Source organism: Melanotaenia boesemani, chromosome 3 (assembly GCF_017639745.1).
Source record: "Melanotaenia boesemani isolate fMelBoe1 chromosome 3, fMelBoe1.pri, whole genome shotgun sequence".
Lineage (NCBI taxonomy): Eukaryota > Metazoa > Chordata > Actinopteri > Atheriniformes > Melanotaeniidae > Melanotaenia > Melanotaenia boesemani.
In genome coordinates, this window is record NC_055684.1 from 12,612,728 (window position 1) to 12,639,814 (window position 27,087).

Below are 27,087 nucleotides of genomic sequence, written 5' to 3' on the forward strand. Positions count from 1 at the left end.
AGAAGCGCTCAAGTCAACCGAGTCCTGGTACATTCCGCATCATATGGTGCATCATAATGGCAAGGATCGGATTGTCTTTAATTGCTCCTTCCAATATAAGGACCAATCCTTGAACGAGCAGCTACTTCCAGGGCCGACCTTAGGTCCATCGCTGTTGGGGGTGCTCCTGAGATTTCGCCAACACACCGTGGCCATCAGTGGTGACATTCGGAGTATGTTTCACCAGGTACTCCTGCTAGCAGCCGACAAACCCATCATGCGCTTCCTGTGGAGGAACATGCAGCGAGAAGAGGAGCCACACATCTATGAATGGCAGGTCCTTCCATTCGGGACCACTTGCAGCCCGTGCTGCGCCACTTATGCGCTGCAGCGTCACGTTCAGGACTGTCCACCAGACCAATCAGATCTAGCTGAGGTTGTAGCCCAAGCCTTCTACGTCGATAACTGCCTTTATAGCACTCCAGATCCCGCCAAGGCCAAGGCGGTTGTCGACGGACTTCGGAAACTCCTCGCTGAGGGGGGCTTCGAGATCAGGCAGTGGGCTAGCAACCTACCTTCAGTCATCGAACATCTGCCCTCTGAAGCTAGATCCGCCAGCAGTGAACTATGGTTGTCCCGGGATAGTGCTGAACTGGATGAGCCCACACTCGGCCTGCAGTGGAACTGCCTCGACGACACCATGGGTTACAAGCACCGCCCGCCAGAGCCTCTCCGACCCACGCTAAGGAACCTGTACAAGACTCTTGCTAGTCAGTACGATCCACTAGGCTTCATCATACCCTTTACAACCAGAGCAAAGGTTCTCATACAGGATCTCTGGAAGCAGGAACCGAGCTGGGATGAACCTATCGAGCATCAGCAGCTGAAGGAGCAATGGCTTGCCTGGGTGGAAGAGCTCCCGAACCTACTTCAGGTACAGTTTCCAAGGGCCTATACTCCGCCAAATGCCGACACCTCTACAGTGACTAGACAGCTCCACGTGTTCGGCGACGCATCAGAGAGAGCATATGGTTCGGTCGCCTACCTGCGAACCACTGATAACAAAGGTGACGTCCACATTGCCTTCATACTAGCCCGTTCCAGAGTAGCCCCCAAAAAGTGCCTCTCCATGCCGCGACTAGAACTGAGCGCTGCGCTAACAGGTGCTCAACTTGTCAAGTTGATACAGGCTGAACTCACCATCCCTATCCACGAAGTCATCTGCTGGTCAGATTCCACCACCGTTCTTCACTGGCTGCAGTCGGAGTCCTGCCGTTATAAGGTGTTCGTTGGGACCCGGGTGGCGGAAATCCAGACCCTCACAGACGTGACAAGTTGGAGGTATGTTGACTCACCTCGTAACCCTGCAGACCACATCACTAGGGGCCTAACCTTGTCTGAGCTAACATGTCACAACCAGTGGAGATTTGGCCCTGACTTCCTCTCCAAGTCTCAAGACCAGTGGCCCGCTATGCCGAGCACCACTGCCAATCCAGATCCAACTGAGCTCAAGAAGAGTGCCTTTGTTGGAGTGGTTACAGTGACTTCAAGCCTGCAACTACCCGACGCCAGTCAGTTCCGGTCATGGCAAGAGCTAGTACGAGCCACTGCGCGGTCCCGCCACGGGGCGGCTACCCCCGATGATGAGGTTGAAGCTTCTGATTATGTCGCTGCAGAAAGGGCCTTGCTGGTCGGAGCCCAGGCAGAGTCCTTCCCCGCAGAGTTAAAGGCTCTTAAGGCACAGCGCCCAGTCCCATCGGATAGCAGGATCGGCTCCCTCGCACCGGAATACGAAGAGGTGACTGGCCTTGTCCGGGTCGGCGGAAGGCTTCGTCGTGCAGCGGACCTGGAAGCTGAGACGATCCATCCTATCGTCCTAGATTCTGGACACCCTACAACCAAGTTGCTCATTAAGGACTGTGATGAGAGGCTCCACCATCCAGGCGCCGAACGTGTCCTTGCTGAGCTGCGACGTCAATACTGGATCCTAAGAGGGCGTGAGGCGATACGTAAGCACCAGTTCAGCTGTCGTGAGTGCCGGTTCTGGCGAGCCAAGCCTCGGGGCCCAAGAATGGCCGATCTTCCACCTGCACGGCTGCGCCTGTACAAACCACCCTTCTACTCAGTGGGGGTCGACTGCTTCGGCCCCCTCCTTGTGAAGATAGGGCGTCGCCACGAGAAGAGATGGGGAATCCTATTCAAATGTATGACAACCAGATGCCTGCACTTGGATCTCCTTGAGAGCCTGGATGCCGATGCATTCCTGCTTTCCTTGCGCCGGTTCATAGCCCGGAGGGGGAAGCCATTCGAGGTTCTCTGTGACAATGGGACCAACTTCACTGGTGGCTGCCATGAACTGCAAGAAGCCTTCAAGGCCATGAGCCCTCAATTGCAAGAACAGCTAGCTGAGCAGAGAATTCGGTTCCAGTTTAACCCTCCAGCTGCTCCACACTTTGGAGGAACTTGGGAGAGGGAGGTCAAGTCCATCAAGACATCCCTGAGAGTCATACTACGAGATCAAGTAGTCCCAGAGCCAGTGCTGCAGACCCTGCTTGTAGAAGTAGAAGGAATCCTAAACGCCAAACCCTTAGGGTACGTTTCAGCAGATGTGGCAGATCTCGATCCGATAACCCCCAGCATGCTGCTGATGGGCCGCAGAGACTCATCACTCCCACAAGCTTTGTACGACAGTGAAGACCTGCTCGGGAGGCGTCGGTGGAGGCAGAGTCAGGTGCTGGCCGATAACTTCTGGTCATCATTCGTTCGCCAGTACCTCCCAGGTCTGCAGGATCGTCAGAAGTGGAAGACCGACGGGAAGGGGCTCACCGTTGGCCAGGTCGTCCTCATCGTAGATCCCCGCTTCCCGCGAGCCTCCTGGCCTGTAGGTACAGTGACTGAAACCTTTCCTGCAGCAGATGGTCGAGTACGTACAGCGGTGGTGAAGGTGAAAGAGAAGATCTACACCCGTCCTGTCATCAGGTTGATTCCCCTTCCCCAGCTCACTGAGGAAGGTGATCGCGCCCCAGACAGTCTTTCTGGGGACGAACAATTATCCTGACAGACAATTGGGGGCGGCTGTGTCAGAAAGACTGGGGGGAACGAATATTTAGTTCCGCGTTTCTAGACGTGCATTGTTAATCGACGCACATATGTTGTTACGTTGCTTTGATCAGCACAACGTTTGGTGTGCGTGAATGATATAAAGTAGGTAACTGTTGATAAAGTGTTGCTAAAACTCTTTTAGAATCAGTTGTGTAGCTCCCTGTTTAGTGATACTGCCTGTCGTGCTTGTTGTGATCATTTGCCGAGTGTAATCGGCGTTTATCGATCGCCGAGTTGCCGGCTGTAGTCTAGCGCCGATATTAACCCTATAAGTGCCGCGGCGCACGTTTACTATTTACGTTTGTAATTTCTGTTCTCCTAAGTTACATATTCAAGCAGTAGTACTTTCCTGTTATGTATTTTGCTTCTCATTACGACTCTTTATGTTTATTTGCAGACCACACACCTGCTCATCTTAATCCTAATCCAGTGTGTCAAATGCTATCTGCTGTACCAGTTAAGCCAGCATTAAAGGTTCTAAGCTACCTCCGGTCTCCTTGGTTCTCTAATCGGAATCAACTGTTCATATTGGCCGCTCCAACCAGTGTTAAAATCCCGAGTTAATGTGGTGGCATCTACAGAGTGGTTCAAACTGGTTCTGTAATCAGTACCTGTTGTTCAGGGTTTAGTTATGCCTGAGGCTACGTCTGCATTGTGATCACTAACTTAATACACGTGAGACTTGGGAAAATGTACCCAAGCTCACTGTCTGAGCTGGGTTACACAGTCATTTCGACCTAGATCTATGTGCTGCAAAAGGAGAGGGCCACTGAGTTCTAAACTGTACAGACTGCAGAGTAAAGTAGCTGTGTCTGAGACCCTTTAATCTAAAATAATTCCTGTTCAATAAAGAAAGATTTGTCTCACTGGTTTGATGACTGCAGTTTTCCTGTCCCATGAATCAAAGTACTGATTTTTCCTTTGTCAAACAAACAAACAAAAAAGGACCAGAAATTGGTTATGGCAGCATAAAAACATAGCCGTAAAAAACTACCAAACTTGCATGCATTAAACTCATTAGCCACTTTATTAGGCCCGCTAGTACCGAGTTGGACACCTTTTGCCTTCAGAAATGACTTAGGCCTGGTACACACATAACAATTTTTTTAATCTTATGAGATTTTTTTATCTGGTCGAGACCTCACGTGTGAAGATAAAAAAATCAGTTTTGATCATACTTTGTGTGGTGTGCTCTGAAAATGTAATCACAGAACAACACACACATAACAATGCTGTCCCGCAACTCACCTACAATCCAGTTCTCCGAGCCAGACAAATGTCAAAGCGTAGCAGAAGAAACATAGCAACAACCGGCAAAAAAGACAAAGAAGAAGAAACATAGCAACAACCGGCAAAAAAGACAAAGAAGAAGAAACATAGTAACAATCGGAAAACACAACACTCAGCATGCAAGGGGATATATAGGACGAAGGAATGATGATGGTTTTGGGACTATTGTTAACAGAAAACTCCAGAACTGAAAAAAAATAAAAAATAAATAACAGACTGGAGATGGTGTGAACACGGACTTTGTTTACTTCCTTGTTCCCCAGCCAGCTCGCTCTCTGATTGGCTACCTTCCAAACCACGTCACCATCTCCGCAGTCAATGCACGAATCGTCGGCGTTCCTCAGAAATCGACTCTGAAATATTGAACATGTTTAATATTCCCAGTTGTCGGCTACGACCCGTTTCGGGGCGGATTATCGGGACAAATCTGCTCGTAACACACCACAGACCAAATGATAATTAGACAGGGAAATCTCATTATGATCGGGTGTTTGCTCTCCGAGGTCGGGAAGAGGCAAAATTGGGTTAAAAACAGCCCAAAAATTGTTATGTGTGTACCCAGCATTAATTGTTGGTGTCATTCCACAAAGTATTGGAAACACTCCCCACAGATTTGCACCATATTGACATGACAGCATTATCATGGATATCATGTCATGGATGCAGTTGCTGCACATCCATGATAAGAATCTCCCATTCCACCACATCCCAAAGCTGCTCTGTTGGATTGAGATCTGGTGACTGTGGAGGCCACTGGAGTCTAGTGAACTCATTGTTATGTTCATGAAACCAGTTAGAGATGATTTAACCTTTGTGACATGGTGCATTATCCTGCTGGAAGTAGCCATCAGAAGATGCTACACTGTGGTCATCAAGGGATGGACATGTTTAGCAACAATATTCTGGTAGACTGTGGTGGTTAAACCAGGTCATGTTGGTACTAAGGGGTCCAAAGTGTGCCAAGAAAACGTTCTCCACACTAATACACAAGCCAGAAGTGTTGATACCAGCCATGATAGGGCCACGCTTTCATGATGTTTCCACCAAATTCTGATGCTACCATCTGAATGTTGCTGCTGAAAGTTAGACTCATCGGACCAGACAATGTTTTTCCATCTCCTATTGTCCAGTTTTGTTAAGTCTGCGTGAATTACAGCCTCAGTTTCCTGCACAAGTAGCACCTGGTGTGGTCTTCTGCTGCTGTAGCCCATCTACTTCAAAGTTGGACGTGTTAAGCATTTTATGGTTTTGGGAAATACCATTTCTGCTAAATACCAAATAAATGGAACAATAACACTAAAAAAGTAATTTGATCCAGCACACTGTTGGTTTAATGAGCCCACTTCATTGTTCCAATATTTGGCAGACTGACTGCTCCATAGGTTAAAATTAAATCAGGGATACTGCCAAGACGTTTTCCTTGCTGCTAGATGTAGCTGCTTTGCTATAAAGTCTGCACATCTGTTTTCAGTTAGAGAAGACTGGCCCTGGAAATCTGGATCCAACAGGGCAAGTTTTCTTTTTCTTTACAACTAATCCCTTTATTCTTGGATTTTTATTTGAAAATAAATTTCACTATTGTTTTCAAATTAATATACTACATATAAATTATTAAGCCAAACCTCACAGCAAATTTAACTGGTAAACTTGTTTTTTAGGAGAGTAAATTCCCATTTCTCATTGATGCAATACTTAAAGATGTAGTGTGTAACAAAATCAAAGGTCAATGACAGATAAATGTAATATTTCATTAAAACTGTGTTTCTGTTGGTATCACTACTAAACAACTTATGTTTTGCCATGTTTCTGCTACGATTTTTGTTTGTCCATTGTCTGAATGAATTGTGTAAAATGAGAACCTTCTTTAGAACTGCATTAACAGCTTTGTCTAATAGGTGCTATAGCACCATTTGGGATAAGTAACGTCTTAAAAGGACCACAGAAGAAGACAGTTAACATGTACACAATGTTGAATTAGTTACCTGTAGTGCAGTCATCGCTGCACCAGAGGTTACTGGATCCACTTACAGAAAAAAACATGTTTATGTCTGGAAGTATTTTGGCCTCGATGACCACCGGACATTTACTAGTATGCTTGGCATTTGAAGTCACTTCTATGTCCATCTTAACGAGATGTCAGTAATTCTTAACATACAATACTTTTTAACAGCCAGTACAGAAGTCGTTGGCAACTGGCGGCCAAAACTGGACCCCCACCAATAATACCTGGCCTGCCAGATTGAGAAGAAACTGATTGCAAGAGTTTTGTATCAATGCTCAGAGACATGGTGCTGTGTGTTGAAAGACCAGCGTGACCCCTCTAAGGTCAAACTAAAGAGGGAGATGGATTGATATGTACAGCACATCAGCTATGTCAGGAGCAAAGAAATTTAGCTGTAAGAAACTGCCTGTTTAGCTGTGAATGTTTTTCTACCAGCTTTAGCAATAAATACCACACAGCTCTTCTCGGTCCAGCAGAGTCCTGCGTCTGCTTCACCATTGCTGGAGAAAGTGAACGGACTTAACCCTGGATCTAGCTGCAGCTTCATCCAGGAGTAATCACCTTGCCTCCACCTCCCAAGCTTGGTTTGGGAGGTGAAAACAGAAACGTTTAACAGCTATTTCTATCAGTTTTCCCAGATAGTGGAGGCAACACACCAGAGCAGCACGGTTACTAAAGAAATGTTGCACTTCAGGAGCAAAAAGACCAGAAGGAAAGATAAGGAAAATAACTTAATTGTAATTCTCTGGCTCTACCAAACTCCAGAAATGCTGTGAATGCTGCTGGGATTTTAGTTTACAAAGTATAAAACCTCCAGCTCCACAGCATCAACACTGAAAAGTTTAGCAATATGTTCTGACAACTTCCTGATATCCACATCCAGGACAGGGTTGGCTATAAATGTCACACAGGGCTCCAGTTTCTCAAAACAGAGAATCTATAAAAGTCCTGCCCAAGCATGAACAACAAATTTCTGTGTACCTTAAACACCTTTCCCGCTCCTGTCTTGCTTTCCAGCATCTTAGCAACTGATGGAAAATGTTGAAATCTTTTGTTTTCCATTTGCTTGATGTAAAAAGATAGTTTTGCGCTGAATGCTTTTACAGCACTGATCATGTCACATACGTTTTTGTCTCTGCCATGCAACTACTGGTTCAGTTGGTTAATTTTGTCAGTTAAATCAGGCAGGAAGGCTAGATCCAGCAGCCACTCAGCATCACTTAGTAATGTGGTTTCCTTTCCCCTAATTTCACTGAAAGCCTTGATGTTACCAAGTTCTGAAAGAAAGCGGTGTAGTGTCTTACCATCTGACTTCAGTGTGAAGGAGCAGACATCCATGTTCCTCAGAACATTCCTCCAGAAAAAGCTTGAAGCTCCGGTGTTCCTTGGCATTTGGAATAATGGAGTTGATGATTTTCACAACAGGTGTCATAAGACGATCAAAACACAGGACCTTCCAACTAATAGCTTGCTGGTGGATAATGCAATGATAGTTCAGAAATTTAGGAAAGTCCAGGTCCATTTTGCAATGAGCAATAAATCCCAAGTGACAGCCTGTCATAGCTGTTGCTCCATCGGTTGTTATCAAGACCAGTTTTTCAACTGGAACCTTTTCTTCCACTAAGTATTCTTTCACGGTGTGTTAACATCCACTCCCTTGGCGGTTTTCAGTGGAAGTAATGTCAAAAACTCCTCTTTTCTGGAAAAGTCATCAAAAGCTATCCATATGAAAACAGCCAGCTGTGCTGTGTCACTGGAATCTACGGATTTGTCACACTGGAGTCAAATCCAAGAGCGCCTGTTTTTTGCCTCTTACTGGCATGACTGAACTCTGTAGCTGCCATTCTGCCACCATATCAATACTCTGGAGTCAATACGTTGATACTTGCCAGTCAAATTATCAGATTTGATATTTTTTAATATCGAGATACCAATCTGCTTATACAAAACATGCCATTTGTTTTCACTTCTGAGAGTTTTATGCAATAAAATTGCATGTGAAGCCTAGCAGCAGTGTATTCCTTCTGTGTCATGTAATTATGGCAGCCTATCAGATGTCATGGTTTTCTATTTTCTGTTTAATAAATGTGAATAATCTTATATTAATCTGTAGTTTAATTTTTTTTTATCATTTTAAAAAGACTTATTTTAGTTTCATTTACTCATCAGTATAATTTATTAAGTATGGATGTTCTCAAGTGTTATTTATATTCCATATTGCCCTTGCATTAAAGACAATAATGCACACTGAACAATTGTGATTTTCCTTTATAGGGGAAAGAAATATTGATCTGTATCTGTATTGGTATCAATGACAAAGTACCATAAACTAATGGTGTCGACACCGATGGTATCAACAGGAAAATATTTACTATCCCCCATTCCTACCTGGCACCTGACCTGTGCCTCCTTCCTCCCATTCAAATCACAAGCAGCAGCATATCGCAAATGTTTGATTGGCAGCTAGTTGACAAATAATTTGTTTTATTTTGAAAGGGGGTAAAACATCTGTAATTTGGATGATTTTTTTTTACCAGTTTTTCCTATGTGACAAATTGAATTTATATTATATTATTATTAGTATTGGATAGGCACTGGCAAGGGCATCGTGAGCTATCAATAGCTCACGAGCAACATGTTTGAGACCCCTCATATAGATATATAAAAATTTATATAGATATATAAATAATTTTACTAATTATATTTTACAGAGCTCTCACCCTGATCATAACCTTCAAAGCATGGACAATCCATGACGAACACAAAAGTCCAGCAACAAAACACCACTCGGATTCAGATCAGGGGGGCCGTTCCTCCCAATCACGCCCTTCCAGGTCTCGCTGTCATTGTCCACATGAGCATTGAAGCCCACCACCAAAACGAGGGAGTCCCTGGAAGGAGTGCTCTCCAACACTGCCTCCAAGGACTCCAAGAAGGGTGGGTACTCTGAACTGCTGTTTGATGCATAAGCACAAACAACAGTCAGTCACCCTCCTGAAGGCGGAGGGAGGCTACCCTTTCGTTCACCTGGGTAAACCCCAACGTACAGGTGTCAAGTCGGGGAGCAATGAGCATGCCCACACCTGCTTGGCACCTCCCACCGGGATTAACTCCAGAATGGAAGAGGGTCCAGCCCCTCTTAATGACAGTGGTTCCAGAGCCCAAGCTGTGCGCCGAGGTGAGTCCGACTACATCTAGCCGGAACCGCTCAACCTCGCCACCAGCTCAGGCTTTTTCCCCGCCAGAGAGGTGACATTCCACGTCCCTAGAGCTAGTTTTTGCAGCCGAGGATCAGACTGCCAAGGTCCCGACCCCTCCTGCAGGAGGTGAGCCCACGGGAGGGGAGGCCCATGTCACCCTTTCGGGCTGAGAACAACTGGGCCCAATGGGCAAAGGCCCGGCCACCAAGCGCTCACCTCCATGCCCCGCCTCCAGGCCTGGCTCCAGAGGGGGGACCCAGTGACCCACGTCCGGGCAAGGGAAACCCTGGTCCTTGCTTTGTCATCATCATAGGAGTGATTTGAGCCGCACTTCGTCTGGTCCCTCCCCCAGACACCTGTTTGCCATGGGTGACTCTACCAGGGGCATGAGCCCCCGACAACATAGCCGCTAGGATCGTCAGGCCGCACAAACTCCTCCACCATGATAAGGTGGCGGCTCAGGGAGGAGGTTAATGCATCCAATTGAGATAATACACTACTATTCAAAAGTTTGGGGTCACTTTGCCATGGGATTCAATAGGGAAGTGACCCCAAACTTTTGAACAGTAGTGTATATCTGGTGTATTTTAATCTCCTCTTTGTTTTCTCCACTCTCCTTTTAATTTCTGTTCAGTCTTTTTCCTTTTTTTCTGTCCCCTACAATGCTGGACAGAACAAGATGAAAGAAAAAAAAAAAAAAAGAAAAAAACAACTGGGGGAATCTAGCAGATAACAACAAATTGCCCATCACAGACAACTAAAGAGACATTGTACAGAGTGTGGCTTCTACAAGTTGGTTCACATTTTGTGGGTGTCAGTGCAACTCTTCCCAATAAAATTAAAATAGACCTGGAAATGGTCATTGCCGAGCCTAAACTTTCTAAACTCCTGTCTGGCCATGAGGATTTGAATGAATCCAGTTCCTCTTAAGTTCTGTGTGACTCCTCCTCGTCTATAAAATAAATGTCAGGGGTCTCCTCTAACAAGTTAAAGTTCATCCTTCAGCCAAGTCTGCAACATAGCTACTTCTTAGGTATTTTTGAGTCACATCACAGCTGTTGCTGGACTTGGGCATGATTTGAACACTTCTACCATCCTCTTTGCCCTAGCCTCTGGGCCAGTGCACATCCTATGTGAAAGCACCATTATTAATAGATTATCTACAGCATAGCTGTGTTGGACATACTTTAGTTAAGAACTTAATTACCTTCTCATACATGTTGACAGGAACAAGGCATACAGTATTCTCTGTGAGAGAAATCATTTGTGAAAATTCAACTTTGCTGTATTTTTCATCAGTCAGAGGATTAACGTAATTATGATACACAAACCAGTGGAGACATCAGTTATGTTTTAAAATTTATTGATAAATTTCTTCTTTAGAATTTCTACAGAAGCATTAGAACAATGATGAAAGTGAACATGCTGGGTCTTTGGGCATAGCTCTATAGAAACTACTGTGTTCAGTATGTGCAGTGTCTTTATTATGAAGCAGGGGAGATGAATGATGGCTGGAATAAGAGCTGCGCAGTTGTTCTCCCTTTTTAAAAGCAGGCTGCATATGGAAGTTAATCACTAACATAAATTCATCTTAATAAGCTGTCACACTAATGCCAAACATTTGTCTGTGAATAAAAACATGTTTCAGAAATATGTTTGAGTTTTCAGTTTTTGGATCTTTCTTTCTTTCTTTCTTTCTTTCTTTCTGGACTGAGAAATGAAGAAAGTATACGATGCCTTTTTGCAGCACTTTATTATTCTTTCACCTATTTGTTTGTGTAAGAAAACCTTATTCTCGATCAGAAAAAAAACAACTGAAATTTTTGAAGTTTTCAATTAAAAATCTCTGAATTATTAGACATAACCTAAAACCAAACAAGTATTTTTCACTAAGTGTGTAATGCTAGCTATTAGTTGTTTTAAAACTGAGACCAAACACAGAACCTCTTACATTTTTAGGAAACCAGATAATCAATCTCTCTTTAAGCTTTTTCTTTTCTTTTTTCTCTCAGAGCCGGATTTACTAAAGGTTTGCATGTGTAAAAATGTGCAAACTTAATCGCACATGCAAAAACATGCTGCAGCGGATTTATTAATAAGGCGCACAGAGAATTGCGTCTGTTAAATGGACAAAATAATGTGCGCAATCCATTTTGTGTATTTGCACTTGATGTATATGCAATATGGACGTTTCAACCAGAGCGTGCAAAATATTGGGAGGATCAGATGCAAATAGATCAACGTAGCAAATGCAGTGTGGTTTAGCAAACATGATACTGATTGCACTGGCTAATTTTGTATGTATATTTAGCACATCTGAAAGGTGGGTATTAACTGGCACAACTTGATGCAGAAATGACCGCAGTTTTGTTGCAAGGAGGAGACTAGGCCCCTCAAAGGGGATGGAGAGACTACATCTGTTCTGATTGTTTAAATATTTTTGGAACGCAAGAGGCAAAGATTATCCAAACATGGCTGTGTTGATGTGTTACACAGGATGGGCTGTTGCTGCATTCTGGGTCTGCTGGCATTCAGATCCCTCATTATCGCCTGTACCCCATCTTCGATCCCGATGGCATTAATAACCATCGTCAGCCCAGATACAGCACTGCCCAGCTGCTGAGTGTGTGCTGCAATGTGCCCCCCATTAGCACACAGAGCGTGCACTTTGTGCTTAATAAAAAGTGCTCCAGGACAGGAGGCACATTTATTTGATCAATATGTTTAGCCAAAAAGTTTTAATTTGTCATTAAAAACTATTGTTTTGTCCCATACCTTGCTCTACAATCAGCTCTAGTGCATCATACCCAGTTTTCCAGTCATCTGCTCCTCAGAATAAGCGAGCTGCACCAGTTTCTCATCTGGTGATCTTGCCAACTGCATTAACTGTTTAGCAAATACTCTTTCATCTTGGATATGTTTAGATTTCTTTGCTGGAGCTCAGTCACATTTTTATTTGCCTCGTCTACTAATAACTATATCTCTATAGGGCTGAGTTTCATTTTGCGTTTGCGACCTTCCTGTTCTGCTTCTAAACTCTCCATGGCGAAACCATAAAGCACGCTAAATTCTTATTTAACAAATGCTGTTTGTGCTTGTTATCAATTGCGCAAAAATTCTTAGTCAATCGCTAAAACATCCTAAACAGACAACACATGTAATTTATTTGCTTGTGCACCCAATTTTGCACTCTTTATCAGGGATCTCAATAAATCTGGCCCTAAGTGTTTGGTCTACTCATAGGTGCTATAGCATTTTGTTGCCACTTGGGGGCAGTATCAGCTATATGAGGAAAACTTTTAGCTTTAGGTTCCTCTTGGTTGCATCAGAAGATATTTTCTGCTATCAAAAACACAGAAGTCAAATTCGATAAAGATTAACAGTTTGATGGAGTTTAACAAATTCTTAAACAATAAAGACTTTCCATTGCAGCATTTATTTGTATTCACTTGATATTCTTGCTGTTGTTTGTGTTATTTCTTTCCTTTTGTTATTAAATCAGTCAATTTCAGCCCCGCTTAAGATAACGCTCAATCAATGACTTTTTGATCAACCTAATCACTCACTACTATGGTAGATGATTTTTGTTCAGTTCAGCAGACCTAATAATAACATTAATGAAACTGCTCTATGGCAAATGTATGTTTATGAAGAACAGAGGGAAGCTTAGGAGAACAGTGTTTTGTTTTGTTTGTTTCTTTCTTTCTTTCTTTTTCATTGATGGTGCTCCTTTAAAAATCAAAACTTTGTCAGAGCAAAAGTCTCATGATGCATTTAATGCAGCCACTGGTTAATATGGAGTCCTAATTAAATGCTCTTTAGTCGCAATTTCAAGCTAATTTTCATTGTCTGACAACACATAGTGGAAAAGATGTGAACAGGAGCAGTCCTGTTAGGAATTGAGATGTATTTGGTTAGCGTGAACACAAAGAGTAAGAGAAGCAAACATCCGGAAGGAGTTCATTATGAAGTGACACCTGTAATGGTAGCCCATGCTCTCAAAGGGGCTATAGTATTTTAGTCAGCAAGTAGTTTTGCAGAGCCAGGTGCAAAGTTCACACAGAGAGTAATGTTTTTGTGTCCTGCAGTAACAATGGTTTCCAAGAAGAAAACATCCCTCCATCTACTTATCTTCAGGATGTCATTTAGCTGATACAAAGCAGAATGCAAATGCTGTATAGGCCATAGCAGTGGTTCCCAAACTTTTTCTGAAGGGCCCCTTTTCATCAACAACAATAATGCCAATCCCACTACCACATGCACCCCGATGCTTACAAAGAAACGTTGAAGAAATGTGCCTTGAAATACTTTTTAGTTTAGTGGCAGCTTCTTCGTTAACTATAGTTAAAACCATGTCAGTGGGAATCCATTTCTCTGCTACAGTAAGATGTTTTAAACCAGGAAACTCCACAAACTACTTCAGGTAACTTGAGCTTTCATTGAGAAGGATGATGCTTTAGTAAGACATCTCTGCTATATATGACAGTTGAGTATTTTATTTCTAAAGTAATGAAAAGGCTTTTCTTTGTGTTCAGAATAAGAACTCTCCAGGTAGTGTTGTAAGTTTCATATTGTCAGATGTTAATATTTTGAGACACACAGGACACTGTGGTCTCTCTTCTTTACCCACTATTGACCATTACCTGGTCAAGCCTAGGGCAAGATATGCCTCATCATATTTTGTTGTCTAGTTTTTGGTAGTTGACATCTCCGTTGTTGATTCATCATCGTTTGCCCTTTGGTATTTTTTACAAATGTATCCATTTGATACAGATCAGATGCTCATGTGTCCAGATTACTAGTCTTATAAAACCTATAGACTTGTACAAGGTAGTAATTTGCTAGATGGCTCCTTATGTTAAAAGGGTACAGCTAACTGTTTCATTAGATTTACCTCATTATCCCGAAACAACCTGCAGTGACAATTTCTATAACCAAAACTATAATACTGATTTCTTCAGCTAGCTAACAAGACATCACATTCTGGACACTTAAATCCTGCTATGATTCACTGTCTACATGCTGGGCACCATAGTTTAAAAGTTCACGCTAGGAAAATTTCACTGAAAAAAACAAAGAACAAAACTCTTTTGTTTGCCCACAACAGTTTGCTGCTATAAGAGAAGATATGATGAAAAAAATGCCAATGTTCTTCCTCATCATCTGAAAACAATAAGACAACAAGAGACAGGGAATTAAAGGACTAAAGCTGTCTAATCTGCAACATCAGAGGAATGTTAGGGAGATGCCATAGCTCTCTTTTATTCCAGATGTGTGCTATTAGGTCCAAGGGCCCGATCCCTAAGCCAGACTCTGTTGGATCGAATTTCTTCCTCTACTAATGCCAGCGGACATATGATCTGACAATGATAATGGTAATTGCTTCAAATGAAATGCCTTCCATGTTGGAAGAAGTTGAAAACACTCAGGCATGCACACATGCTCAAAGGCACACTGAAAGTCAAGAGAATATTTGTAGCTTTAAACAGAAGTTACCATTTGAAGGCTACCACAGCACTCTTCAGCACTTTTAAAGTGTTTCACGGCTTCTTGTTCTGTTTATATAAGAGGCTGAACTCTTGATAACAACAAAGATTGAAATGGAACCTTTATATCAGTGTGAGGTTTACCATTAACCGCAATTAAAAACCTAGTTTTTATTTCAGTAGTTATTAAGCTAACAACAGAATAACTATGGAATTTTTATTTAACTCCATTTTCAATTTATTCTTACCTGGAAACACAAAACAAACCAGCACCATCAATAGAGAAAAAACATATGGTGAAAATTTAAATTATTAAAAAGTAATGTAAATTAAAATTTTAATAATAATAATAATAATAAACAACATTTAATGATCACAACTTTCCCCAATTCTTCACCCTCGACACCAAAGTAAAAGTAAACTATTAATGTCATTCTACAAGTGTTAATCATAAGTAGTACATGTTGGATTTTTTTATAATGGTTCATGGTCTCCCTCTCAGTGTTATAGACTGCATGTGTTTCCACAGACCACACAACAACACCAGTCCACAGATGCTGGCTGTTCAGCATAATAAAGAAACCAGAAATCATTTGTATCAGACTGTGTATATTAAAACCATGTGTTAACTTCTGTTGTTTGATTTTTATTTAATTTATAACCGCTGTATTTGTGTTATCCTTAATTTAACTGCTATGTGCACGGTGCCACTGCTTCTCACCTGTGGGACATTTTTTCTTCATCCTGCATCTCTGCATCTCTCTGTGTGGCGGGCAGAGCAAAGCTGCTTTCTCTTCAGGTGTTTTCAACGGCTGGCCGCCCTCTCGGATCCTGGTCTGCTTTCCCCACCTAAAACCACAGGTGGCACCATCACGGATGCAGACGCTCCACTCGCTCCATTCTCCCAGTGGAGCCAGGGGACATTCCCCTAATAGAGAGATGAAGTGATTAAGGAGAATGCCAAAGGGAGAACAACAAACACAGAAAACAAAAGAAGACCTGTGCATGGTTTTCTTTGTGTGCTCTTTAAAATGACTGAAAGACCCAATGAGTAAAACATGACATTAACTCATAGTATGCTGACATATAAACAAAGCACAAAACGTAAGGAAATTAGTGTTTGGTGGAATATTTATTTATTGTAAAAATGCCTCTTGACAAAAAGTCCTTTACTGTTGGAAAAACTGTTTATTTTTCTTTTAAATTGTGCCACTTTTAAACATCTAAATTTTCAGCTTAGCCCAACCATCTTATTCTGCTACTGACTTTGACAATCAGGTGCCTGATTAGCAACAGCTATCAGCTGGATTGAAGGATCAAAGTGTGGAGAAGACATGAAGAATAATGTATTGATTGCTGATGATACGGTGACAGGTTTTGGTGGAGGCAGTTTGATGATGTTGGGCAGCATCTCCCTCACTGGAAAAACAAGCCTTGCCATTATTTGAGGCTATCTCATTGTAGAGAGATGGAGATGCTATTCTGCAACAGTGGGAATCCAATATCCTCACATTCTGGGACCAAACTCTTATTCTTCAAGATGTTTTGGAGTTTATCAGAGACTAGATCCAGAATTTGGGAGTACCTCACTGAGCACTTGAGGGTTCAGCTTGGGCATGCTGTTTATGTGACCACCACAACCACATTGGCTGACTTGTGACAAATGCTGGTTAAAGAATGGGATGCCATCCCTCAGCAGTGTGTGACCAAGTTAGTGGCCTGCATGAAGGGGAGGTGCTGAGCTGTAGTGGCTGTGTGGTTCTTACACATACTACTGAGGTCCCTGTTTGTTAAATAAATAAATGATTAAATTGCCAGTATGCCATGTTCCTTTAGACTTCAATCATCCATTCAAATAAACAGCACCAAACAAGAGTCAACAGCAGAATAAATGCCCATTGACGCCCATAAAGACAGACACAGAGCCTTTTGTCCATCTGCTGCATCACTTAAGTGCATAGTTTGGTCCACTATGTTGCCACTTTGTATGTCTCTTTCAGAGACTGTACATGTCATCATCTCCTCCACCGTCACCATGTTTGCTACTGAGTGAAAATGATGTTGGAAGTTGGAGGTGAACTCTGCACTGCCTTCTGGTGGATAAATTACCTAACAACCATGCTGCTGTAAAGGATGTATGTGAGGACAGTGGCATTGGATGTGAACATAAATTATCCCTAAGCCGTTTGGCATGGACAGACAAGATTTGGTAAGTTTTTCAGGGGCACAACTCTGCTGCTCACCCCAGAAAATTATTTTCATTACATCTCTGGCACTCTTTAAAAGGGGGGAAAAAATAAAATAAACGGACTTTCCAATAATATCAGATTTATTGCCAAGAAGTACTGTTACAACAAATAAATAATCCACCAAACACTAATTTCATTACTTTGTGTGCTACCTTTATTGATTAGATAAACTTGCTGTCATGTGTCTTGGTGCGTGGATGCTGCATGAAATTGTTAGGCTAAGCGTGACCGCAGATTTGTGTGATGACAAGGAAATAATAAATTTCAGTCAAGACAAACTAAGTGTTGACAGAGGAGGATGATTCACGCTTTCTTTGCAACCACAGTGCTGTGATTTCAGCTGAATGACTTTCAGCTGCGGCTTTTATTGACGGGATGTTACACACATGCTAACTGGCTGCTGATGAGTGATGTCACCAACAAAAGAAGTCACTCCAAATTTTTCCACAGTCCACACTGGAAAAATCAGTTACTTGGGCCAGGAGGGGATCCACATCGCTCTGTAATCATCATGATAGTCAGATTCGAAAGAAGAGAGATTTCCTGGACTATTTTCCGATGCTGTGGTATGTACTAACAGTCAGCCATGAGACAGCAACAGTGGCATGAAAACCAGATGTGGTCTCAACACTGAGAAAGAACAGTAGCTGCAGGTGGATGGCAGAGGAAAATCAAACAGCTTCAAATGATGAGTGACTTCATCCATATATCTCACATCCTTAGATGGGAGGGATTAAACACAGCAGGACATGAGGTTAAATTCAAGTTCTCTGAAGATTATTAATGTGAACCATGTGTTGCACTGACAGATTAGCCACATCAAAAGTGTTTAGCTTTGATATAAAGTCAGACTTGGTGCAGATGAATGTTTACAGAAGCAGGTAAACCAGAAATTGTAGCTTAAAGTGTCATTAGGCTGCAACATAATGTGATAATAAGTCATCAAAACATTGTAATTCCACCTTGTTATGCTTGCCTCTGTCAGTGTGTGCATAATCTTTTATTGAGACTTTTTCGTCTTCTTCCTCATCAGTGATTGGCTGGTTTTGAGAAACACCTCAGTTTTGGTTCTTTAGTTTAATGTTAGACTTTTAGAGAGCAGCCCAGACCCTATGGTGTGGCTGGTTTGTTCCCATCTTGTGTTTCTTTTGGCCAGGACTTCATTTTCTGTTATGGATTTTGCTGGTTAACTATTTATCTTAAAGTTCCTTTGAAATGTTTCTGCTTGGCGGTGGTCTGAAGTGTTGTTGTTCTTTCTGAGCCCTTATTTCATACAGAGACTGTAAGATATTTGGAGGCTTATATAAGATTTGGTATTCTGGCTTGGCGGAAGTGTAGACAGTGTCTTGTTACCCGGTTGGTTTTGTCACAAAACATTATTTGTATTGCTGAGTAACCAAGTGGAGCAGACGCGAGGCTGGTGATGATGCACAGTTAATTGATTGATTAGGGGTGTTTGTTTCTCCCTTCGTTCTGTTGTGTGCGTACTGTTCTTTCTTCTCCTTGTGGTTCATCCGAGCCTTGAAGTGTTTACTGCACAAAGACAGTTTATTGCTCATCGCTGCATATTTTCCTAATTCTGTGTTGAAATGTTTAAAAGAAAAAGAGATAAAATCTGAGTTGTTACCCGCCCTGACCAAAAAATGTTGCATCCAATCCCTTTCAGTGGCTGTTTGAACATTTTGTCAGTTGGAGTCTGCATTAGAGCTTCATTGCTCACTGCTTGAGATGCAGGGAAGTCTGTCACTGAGAGATAGAGCTTGCTGGTGAGGTTTTAGCTACACAAAATGCTGGTTAGAGTGATGTATTTGTCTGAATCTTCCCTATTCTGTAAAGGACAACCTCTAACATCCTATATTCCATCAAGTATTTAAGTGTAAAACAAAGTCACACTTGTAGTGGCATAATAAAGACACACACAGAACCACAACCATGGAAATACTCTATTTACGCATGAAATACTGCAGAGATGGAACCACAGAGCCAAAGACGTGGATGAAAGGAGCCTGCAAAGCATGTCTGTTGTGAATTAAACCTCTCACATAAGTTTCATTGACATCTCCACTGCAGAGGAGACTTACTGTACATTTTACAGCTGTCAGTTGACCTGGCTGTAGCCTTAACGTGCTCATGACAAGATTCTGACTTCGTGTAATTTTGCAATACAATAATACAACATTATGAAATAGGTGGTTCTTTGCAGTTATAAGTCAAACAGGCTGGTTTTTACATGAAAATCTGATGTTAAGAAGAGCATTGCAGCAATGGCTGGAAAAACCCCCGCCATGTTGTGACGTTAGCGGGAGAACAACTTGTGGCTAGCTGGCCATTTTACACGGGTGATGGAAGTGGCTGAAAACATTAATGATGGTTCCAACACTTCTAGTTTGGAATAAGATTATTATAATAAGCAAGTTCCAGTTCAGAGCATGTTGATGCTGAGGAACATAGGGGCATAACACCTTATAGGATCAAACCGTCAGGATCAGAAAGTCCTGTGCCCAGAGAGGGTGACGGTGGGGAGGCAAACATGGCCGTCGCAGCAGTGGCAAACAGGGTGAACAGTAACAGGGAACACAGATTTGTATGCCTGTGTTACCAATGTGTCAAACAAATAATTTGTTCATGAATGTCATTTATTTAAACCCGATTTTCAAATAAAATCATGGCAGTGTATTTATAATAAAATTGAAATATGTACCCGATACTGTGATAGAGATACTGTGTAAATAATTAAATATGAGCTTACTGTAATTGGTGGTCAAAATTACCACTGGTGGCCGTTTTAGTAGTTGTAGAATCGTAGCTGATAACTACTTTTTATTTTATTGGTGCCAATGTGGTGTGTGTGTGTGTGTGATTTTGGCAACAGAGGAGGAGAGCATTTGTTGTCACTGTGGGAGGGTGCCCTGAAAACAGACTACTGCTATCAGGGAGATTCACTGCATACTTTCCACTTTCCACAAGTAAACAAGTGCCGCCCAGCAACCCATGTGAGTAAAAGAAAGCACAATCAATCAGACCAGGCTGTGTTCTTTGACTGTTTCGTGGTCCAGTTCTGATACTCCTGTGCCCATTGCAGGGACCTTTGACAGTGGACACCGATCAATTTACTGACTGGTTCACAGTTTTGCTGTTTCAGTCAGAACCAACATAAACTTTTTTCAGCTATTTGAAGTTTAATTGTGCTTCATTTGGATCAGAAGGCTCATACCAACCTTCATTTCCTACATGCACCATTAAGCCATAACAAGCTGTGTTTCCATTACCCGTTACAAAACCTAAATATTGCCATAAAAAACTGGTAATGAAAACACCCACATTAAAAAAACAATCAAATATCGCTAAAAAGTTTTTACGCTCTCGTGAGGTGGTTCTTCAGACTTGTCAGTATAGAAGCATTACCAGACGTGATGTAGGGGGTCACGTGACCAGTTCGTTTCAAGTAAAGATGGTAAAATATTTATATCTATAAATAGTTAAAGAGAAAAATATAACAGTCATTCTTGATAGCAAACTGCAACAAACTACGGCAACATTAACAATAGAATAAAGTTTTGACAACAAAATCAAAATTACAGCAAGCAATACCAGGGTCATTATTACAGATCCTCGTCCTCATCTGTCTTCCCTCTTTTATCCTATTATTCAGAGTCCATTTTGCCACCATGTTTCTCTGCATCGCAGCTGTTTTGTCTCCAGGCACTTTGCTTGTGTTGACCATTTAAAAAAAAAAAACAACCCATCATTTTAACAAATCGGCATTATTAGTGTACTGGGCCCCCTCCTTTTTATCATCTACATACTCCCACTCGGCCACATCCTTCGTAAATATAATATCAATTTCCACTGCTACGCGGACGACACCCAGCTCTACCTCTCAACTCAACCATCTGCCTCGCTCCCGCCAACCGCCCTCACCCTCTGTCTTGAAGAAATCCAGTCTTGGTTCTCATCCAACTTTCTAAAACTAAACAGCTCTAAAACGGAAGTCCTCTTGGTAGGCACACCTCACACCCTATCCAAAGCCAATAAATGTTTCATTACTCTTGATAACTCAACTGTCCTCCCCTCCCCTCAGGTTAAGAGCTTGGGTGTCGTCCTCGACAGCACATTGTCCTTCCAGTCTCACATTAATAACATCACCCGGTCCGCCTATTTCCACCTACGTAATATTTCTCGTCTCCGTCCTTCCCTCACTTCCCAAACTACTGCCATTCTTGTTCACAGCCTGATCACATCCCGCATTGACTACTGCAATTCACTTCTTTTTGGCCTCCCCAATAAGTCCCTCCAGAAGCTGCAGCTCCTCCAAAACTTTGCCGCACGTGTTATCACTCGGACCCCCATTGCTCATCATATCACTCCCATCTTGCAACAACTCCACTGGCTCCCCATCAAACAAAGGATCATCTACAAAATACTGATCATCACTTTTAAGGCACTCCATAACATGGCTCCATCTTACATCTCTGATCTCCTTCATCCACACACCCCTTCCCGCACACTGCGTTCCTCCCATACCCATCAGCTTTCCGTTCCCCCGGCACGTCTGGCAACAATGGGGAGCAGGGCGTTTAGTCGCTCGGCTCCTCATCTCTGGAATTCCCTCCCTCCTGATCTCCGTACAGTGGACTCCTTCCTTCTCTTCAAATCCAGACTCAAAACTCATCTGTTCAGACAGTCTTATCCCCCCTAAGTCCATATACATCTTTCCACAGTGTTTCCTTCCTCTATCACTTATTCTGTTTTGTGCTTTTAATGTTTTGCTTACTTTTAGTGTCTTATGTTTGTACAGTGTCCTTGGGTGCTTTGATAAGGCGCTTTTTTAAAATAAAATGTATTATTATTATTATTATAAATGACAAGCACTTTTTTTTTTTTTTTTTTTTGACAAGCAGGCCAGTCATGCCACTTTCCGATCCAGGCCACTGGAAATTGTCCCGGTTCTCTAGACAATTTACTATTTACTGTCCTGCTACTGTCTTGGCGAGGACACTCTTGGAGAATAAATTTTAAAACTCACAGAGGTTTTTCCTGGTTAAACAAAGGTTTAGATACAATACATAACCTTTGCCATTTTCTCAGTGACACCTGAGCAGTGAGCTCTCTTCAGATAGGAAAAAACAGTCTTATGTTGACTCTTGTCTTATTTCTCGCTCTGTCTCTGGCTCTCTTTTGTTTCCTCTCTTCCTCTGATAATGTCTTCTAACGTTATTTTGCTGAATCAGCCACAGTGTGAATTCGAAATGGCTGGTTTTGTTGACATCTGCTTGCTAGCTTGTGACGCGTGCGCAAAGCAAAACTTAGCTGCAACATCACGCAGCGTCTTGGATGAAAAAGTTGCATTGTGCAGTTACTCAGCCGCGGGACGCTGCTATGCAGCAACAGCTTCAGAAATGCACATCATAGATGTCACTGTGCCATCAAACAAGTCCAGAAAGGCCTTGTTTGAGTTTTAAGGTCAAAAAGTTATGGAGTAGGACTTTAATTAAAATAAAAAAAAAAATCTAATAAATTTGTTCTTAAGTTGAACTTCATAGACAGCAAAATTCTTCTAATCTTTCCTCTTAGATTGGTGAGTACTGATCTCTCCTTAAGTTAAAAGGACATGCCTACTGGCCCCAATTTCCAGGTAAATGCCTGAAATATACCCATAAAAGGTCATGAGACCAATGTGCTGTGTGCAGACACAGACAGGAAAAAATAACAAAATAGAAAACCAAAAATAAATAACTAAATAAAATAATAATAATAAAGCATTCTCTGAAATGTGTTTTTAAAGAGATGCATTTGGTTATAAATAATCATATGCTGAGATTCAGATCATATAAATGCAGTTTTATATACAAACGGTTCATTAATTGCTCCTAAACTTAGTCAGCAGCCTGCAGTCTGGCCCCATGAACATACTGACTTGTATTGCAGTGGCTAATGGAAGAATTGGTACATTGTAGAATAAATTTTAATTTCTCTTTACATACTGAAGCTTCTAAAGCTTGTAAAAGAAACGTTTTCCTGCTGTGTTCAAACACATCCAGCATCCCTTTCATGAGACAGTGGGCTGCAGGAGCATGCATGATGAAATACACCTCCAAGTGAGTCTAAAGGTTGGTTTCAGTGGTGCTGTTAACAGGTGATCGGGTCATAACCTCAATCTAATAATAAAAAGTAATCGTGTTAAAATAACAATGCTGCAGTGATGGTTGCACCAATGACCTGCAATAAAAATAAAATCCCATCCTGACTGCGACTTGTTCTTGAATGAATAGAATGAAGAAAAAATAATAAAACTTTCCTCTGAGGGAAATTATAATGTTAAGACACAATCAATAAAAATTTATTTTAAAACAATACAATGCTTTGTAAATTACTTTGTTATTTTGGAAGTCTGAGAAAAAAACATTCCTGTAAATTTGTTAATGTAGTTCTATGAACTGAATACATAAACACAATCACTGATTTTGTCATGGTGACTCTCAAACTTAAGAGTACTCCTTAATGTTTGTAGGACTGGTTCTTAGCTAAGAACAAACAATAAGAACATTTTCATGAATGCAACATCCTTTGTAAAAAGTTATTAGAAAGACTTAAAAACAAATTTGCTCATGAGAATGGTTGATTCCATTTTCTACAAGGCTGCTTAAATCCTTTTGTTGACCATCTTTCCGGCTTTTAGCACATCAAACCCAAGGAGAGATTGTCCACGTGTTGCCTAATATGTCCCATCTACTACTAGATGCAAATATAGAGCTCATTGTTGTTTTTCACTTCATCTGTCACTTGTCATATCATTATTCCTGTTGGTGTATGAAATATACACCTGGTTTTAAAACATTTATATGCACATATCTGAATGAATCTACAGTCAAGCACAAAATTATTCATACCTCTGGCAAATTCTGATTTAAAGTTACCTTTATTCAACCAGCAACTATTTTCTTGATTAGAAATGACACAGGCGTCTTCCAGAAGATTATAAGATGATGTACAAGAGGCATCAATGTGGAAAAAATATTTCTCAGCTTTTATTTACAGTCTGAACAAAAAGTGGCATGTCCAAAATTATTCATACCCTTTGCAAACAGTCACAGTCTATGAGAAAATTCAAAGTTCTAGACTATTCCAAATAGTCCAAGCTGTTCTAAAGCAGCCTAATTACCGCAATTCATTGGGAACAGCTGTTTTAATTAACTCAACAGGTGAAAAACAGCAGCTCCTTGCAATTGGTTTGTGGAAAGCCATGGCTAAGACAAAGGAGCTCACTGAGGACCTGCGGCATTGTGGCTGCTCACAAGTCAGAAAAGGGCTATAAGGTCTTATCTAAATGTTTTCAAGTTCCACTGGCTGCAGTGCTTCTTGCTTTTAATTAACTTTGGTTAAAAGCATCTGTTGAATTAGAAAATACAAGACTGGGAAACTGTCAGAGATTTGTTTGTGTTTTTTGTGTTCTGAGTTTTGAGTTTTTTTCATGTATGAGGACACAAAAATGACTGAAAATAGAAAAAGATAATCTCATGTCATTTTATAAAACGATCACAAAAGTAGAGTTTATCAGCTTTTAAAGGTGTACAACTTCTCATGAGAAAGCTGGAAGGGTTTGGTGATCGACTTACTTTCACAAGATTTGAGAATAAAGTTGTCACATTATGAGAATAAAGTTGTAACTTTATGAGAAAAAAAGTCGTAACATTACGAGAATAATGTTGTAATATTACTAGAAAAAAAGTTGTATTGTTACGAGAATAAAGTTGTAATTGTACCAGTTCCAGCCATTTCTGCCTCCACAAGAGCAATGATTTCTTCCAAGTCCGCTTGCTTATTTTGCAGAATAGATTTATTTTCTTGAAAATTATTCTCAAAGTCCTGGTAGTAATGATAATGTGGTGCTGATGTGCCAAAATATTACGTATCTCCTGGTTTGTGAAACCTGTGAAGTACAACTTCACGAAATGCTCTGTCGCTGTCATTTAAACAACACTCATCTTCTAAAAGAACTGGTTAAAATATTACTTTAGTCACGTAAAATTACTTTATTCTTTAATGACTTTATTCTGGAAGCCAGTGAAAAAGTATTTTTCTTAATGTGGCCCGAATACTCCGTTTTAGACATGACTATGATCCAGAATCTCAAAGTTCATGTCCTGTTTGAATCTCGTATCTGAAGAACTGCTTAATTAAGGTTCAGGAAACAATACAATTAGTCTTAATTCTTTAAATGCTGCACTAAGGAAAATGCAAGAGAAATTTGTGTGAATTGTCTAACAATAATATATATATATATATATATCTTTAATGGAATGGTTGTGATTATAGTTCATAATATAGTAACAATAGGAGTTTAAGGGCTAAAATAGACATTTTCACTGCTTTGACTGTATATCACAAATCTAAGCACCACATCTGCAACTTAGAAGAACATATTACATGAAAGAAGCCTTTCTGATGTACATGAGATCAAAAGTTGGGTGTTATGAAATATTAAATTGTTGTCTGTTAGCAGGAAACCAAAGCTTTTTATTTAGTGTTGTCTTACTGTGAGTCTGGGTTGTGTGTTCACCTGTAAGGACGATACCTAGAACCTTAAAAAAAATTTGTTATGTCTCCATCTGGTCAGCAGCAACATTAGCTTTAGATGTTCCCTCTTTAAACTTAAGGCTCTACCATTATATATTTTAGCATTACAACGGCTATATTTTTGTTTGACTAACGTCTGAATTTGGTAAGGATCCATATGTATAAAAACTAAATAGATATCTGGAAGCTGGTGTTGTGTTGCTGCTGTATTCCAGATGTTTTGTGTCGTGCATGTTTGGAAAATTGTCAAAAAACAATTAGGTTTCTCAAACAATGTTCTCAGAACTGAGATGCTTTAAAAACTTGATCAAAAACAGGGGTCAGTGGTAAAATAAGGCACCTGGACACAATTAATAGCTGAAAGCAGCATTTTTTTGTCTACCTTTGTTACTGGAAATAACTACAATGAAATATAAAATATCTGCACAGTGGGTCATGTGAAAATGCTCAAGTGTGTTTGCAAAGCAACAGCTGCCTTTCAGAGGCTCGTCCAGTTGAAGCACTGAGGTAGCCAGAAGATGTGGAATATTTATAAACAGAGGTCATCTCATAGATTATTAAAGCTAGGATGCTGTGTAAAATGTAAAAGAAATATAATTAAAAGATTTGTGATTTGACTGTTTAGTGATTTGACCTTGATTTAGTTGCTAAAATAAAAAAAAACTTTCAAAACCACCGTAAATAAATGAAGAAATCAAAGAAACTGCAGAAGAGCTGAAAAAAAACCTAAACTTACCACTGACTTGTAAACTTTTAAAGAACAACTCATCACATACAAGTCAGAAAAAACAGACACACCTTTAACCCATGACCCAAAAAAACCTTTTTATAACCTTTAATATTTTGAATAGTCCTGTTACTAAAAATAAAATTAGCAACATTAGATCTGGTTTAATGATCGTCACCCTGTGGATTTTAACTAGAGATGTGACGTTCATGAACGAATCGATTCTTTTGAACGACTCTTTTAAATGAAAGATGGGAACCGATTCACAGTTGTGAGCTGTTCATTTGTGAGCCATTCTTTTTATAAACAAATTTTTGACACTGTCTTAATCAAATCAAATCAAACTTTATTTATAAAGCGCTTTTCATGCCATAGGCAACACAAAATTCTTTACATGATTAAAAGCACAAGAATGAAAATGTAGTCACACGCACACATGTATACAGTACACATGCCAAGCCCGACCCCCCCCCCC

General features: G+C 41.0%; 1 protein-coding gene across 1 annotated transcript in view; it reads right to left on the reverse strand.

Moving 5' to 3' along the window:
- Positions 1-27,087, reverse strand: part of rspo4 (R-spondin 4) — a 58,560-nt gene that overhangs the window by 15,579 nt on the left and 15,894 nt on the right. The window contains exon 4 of the mRNA XM_041979695.1: positions 15,781-15,987. Coding sequence (XP_041835629.1) covers positions 15,781-15,987 — 207 coding nt within the window. The remainder of the gene's footprint in view (positions 1-15,780; positions 15,988-27,087) is intronic.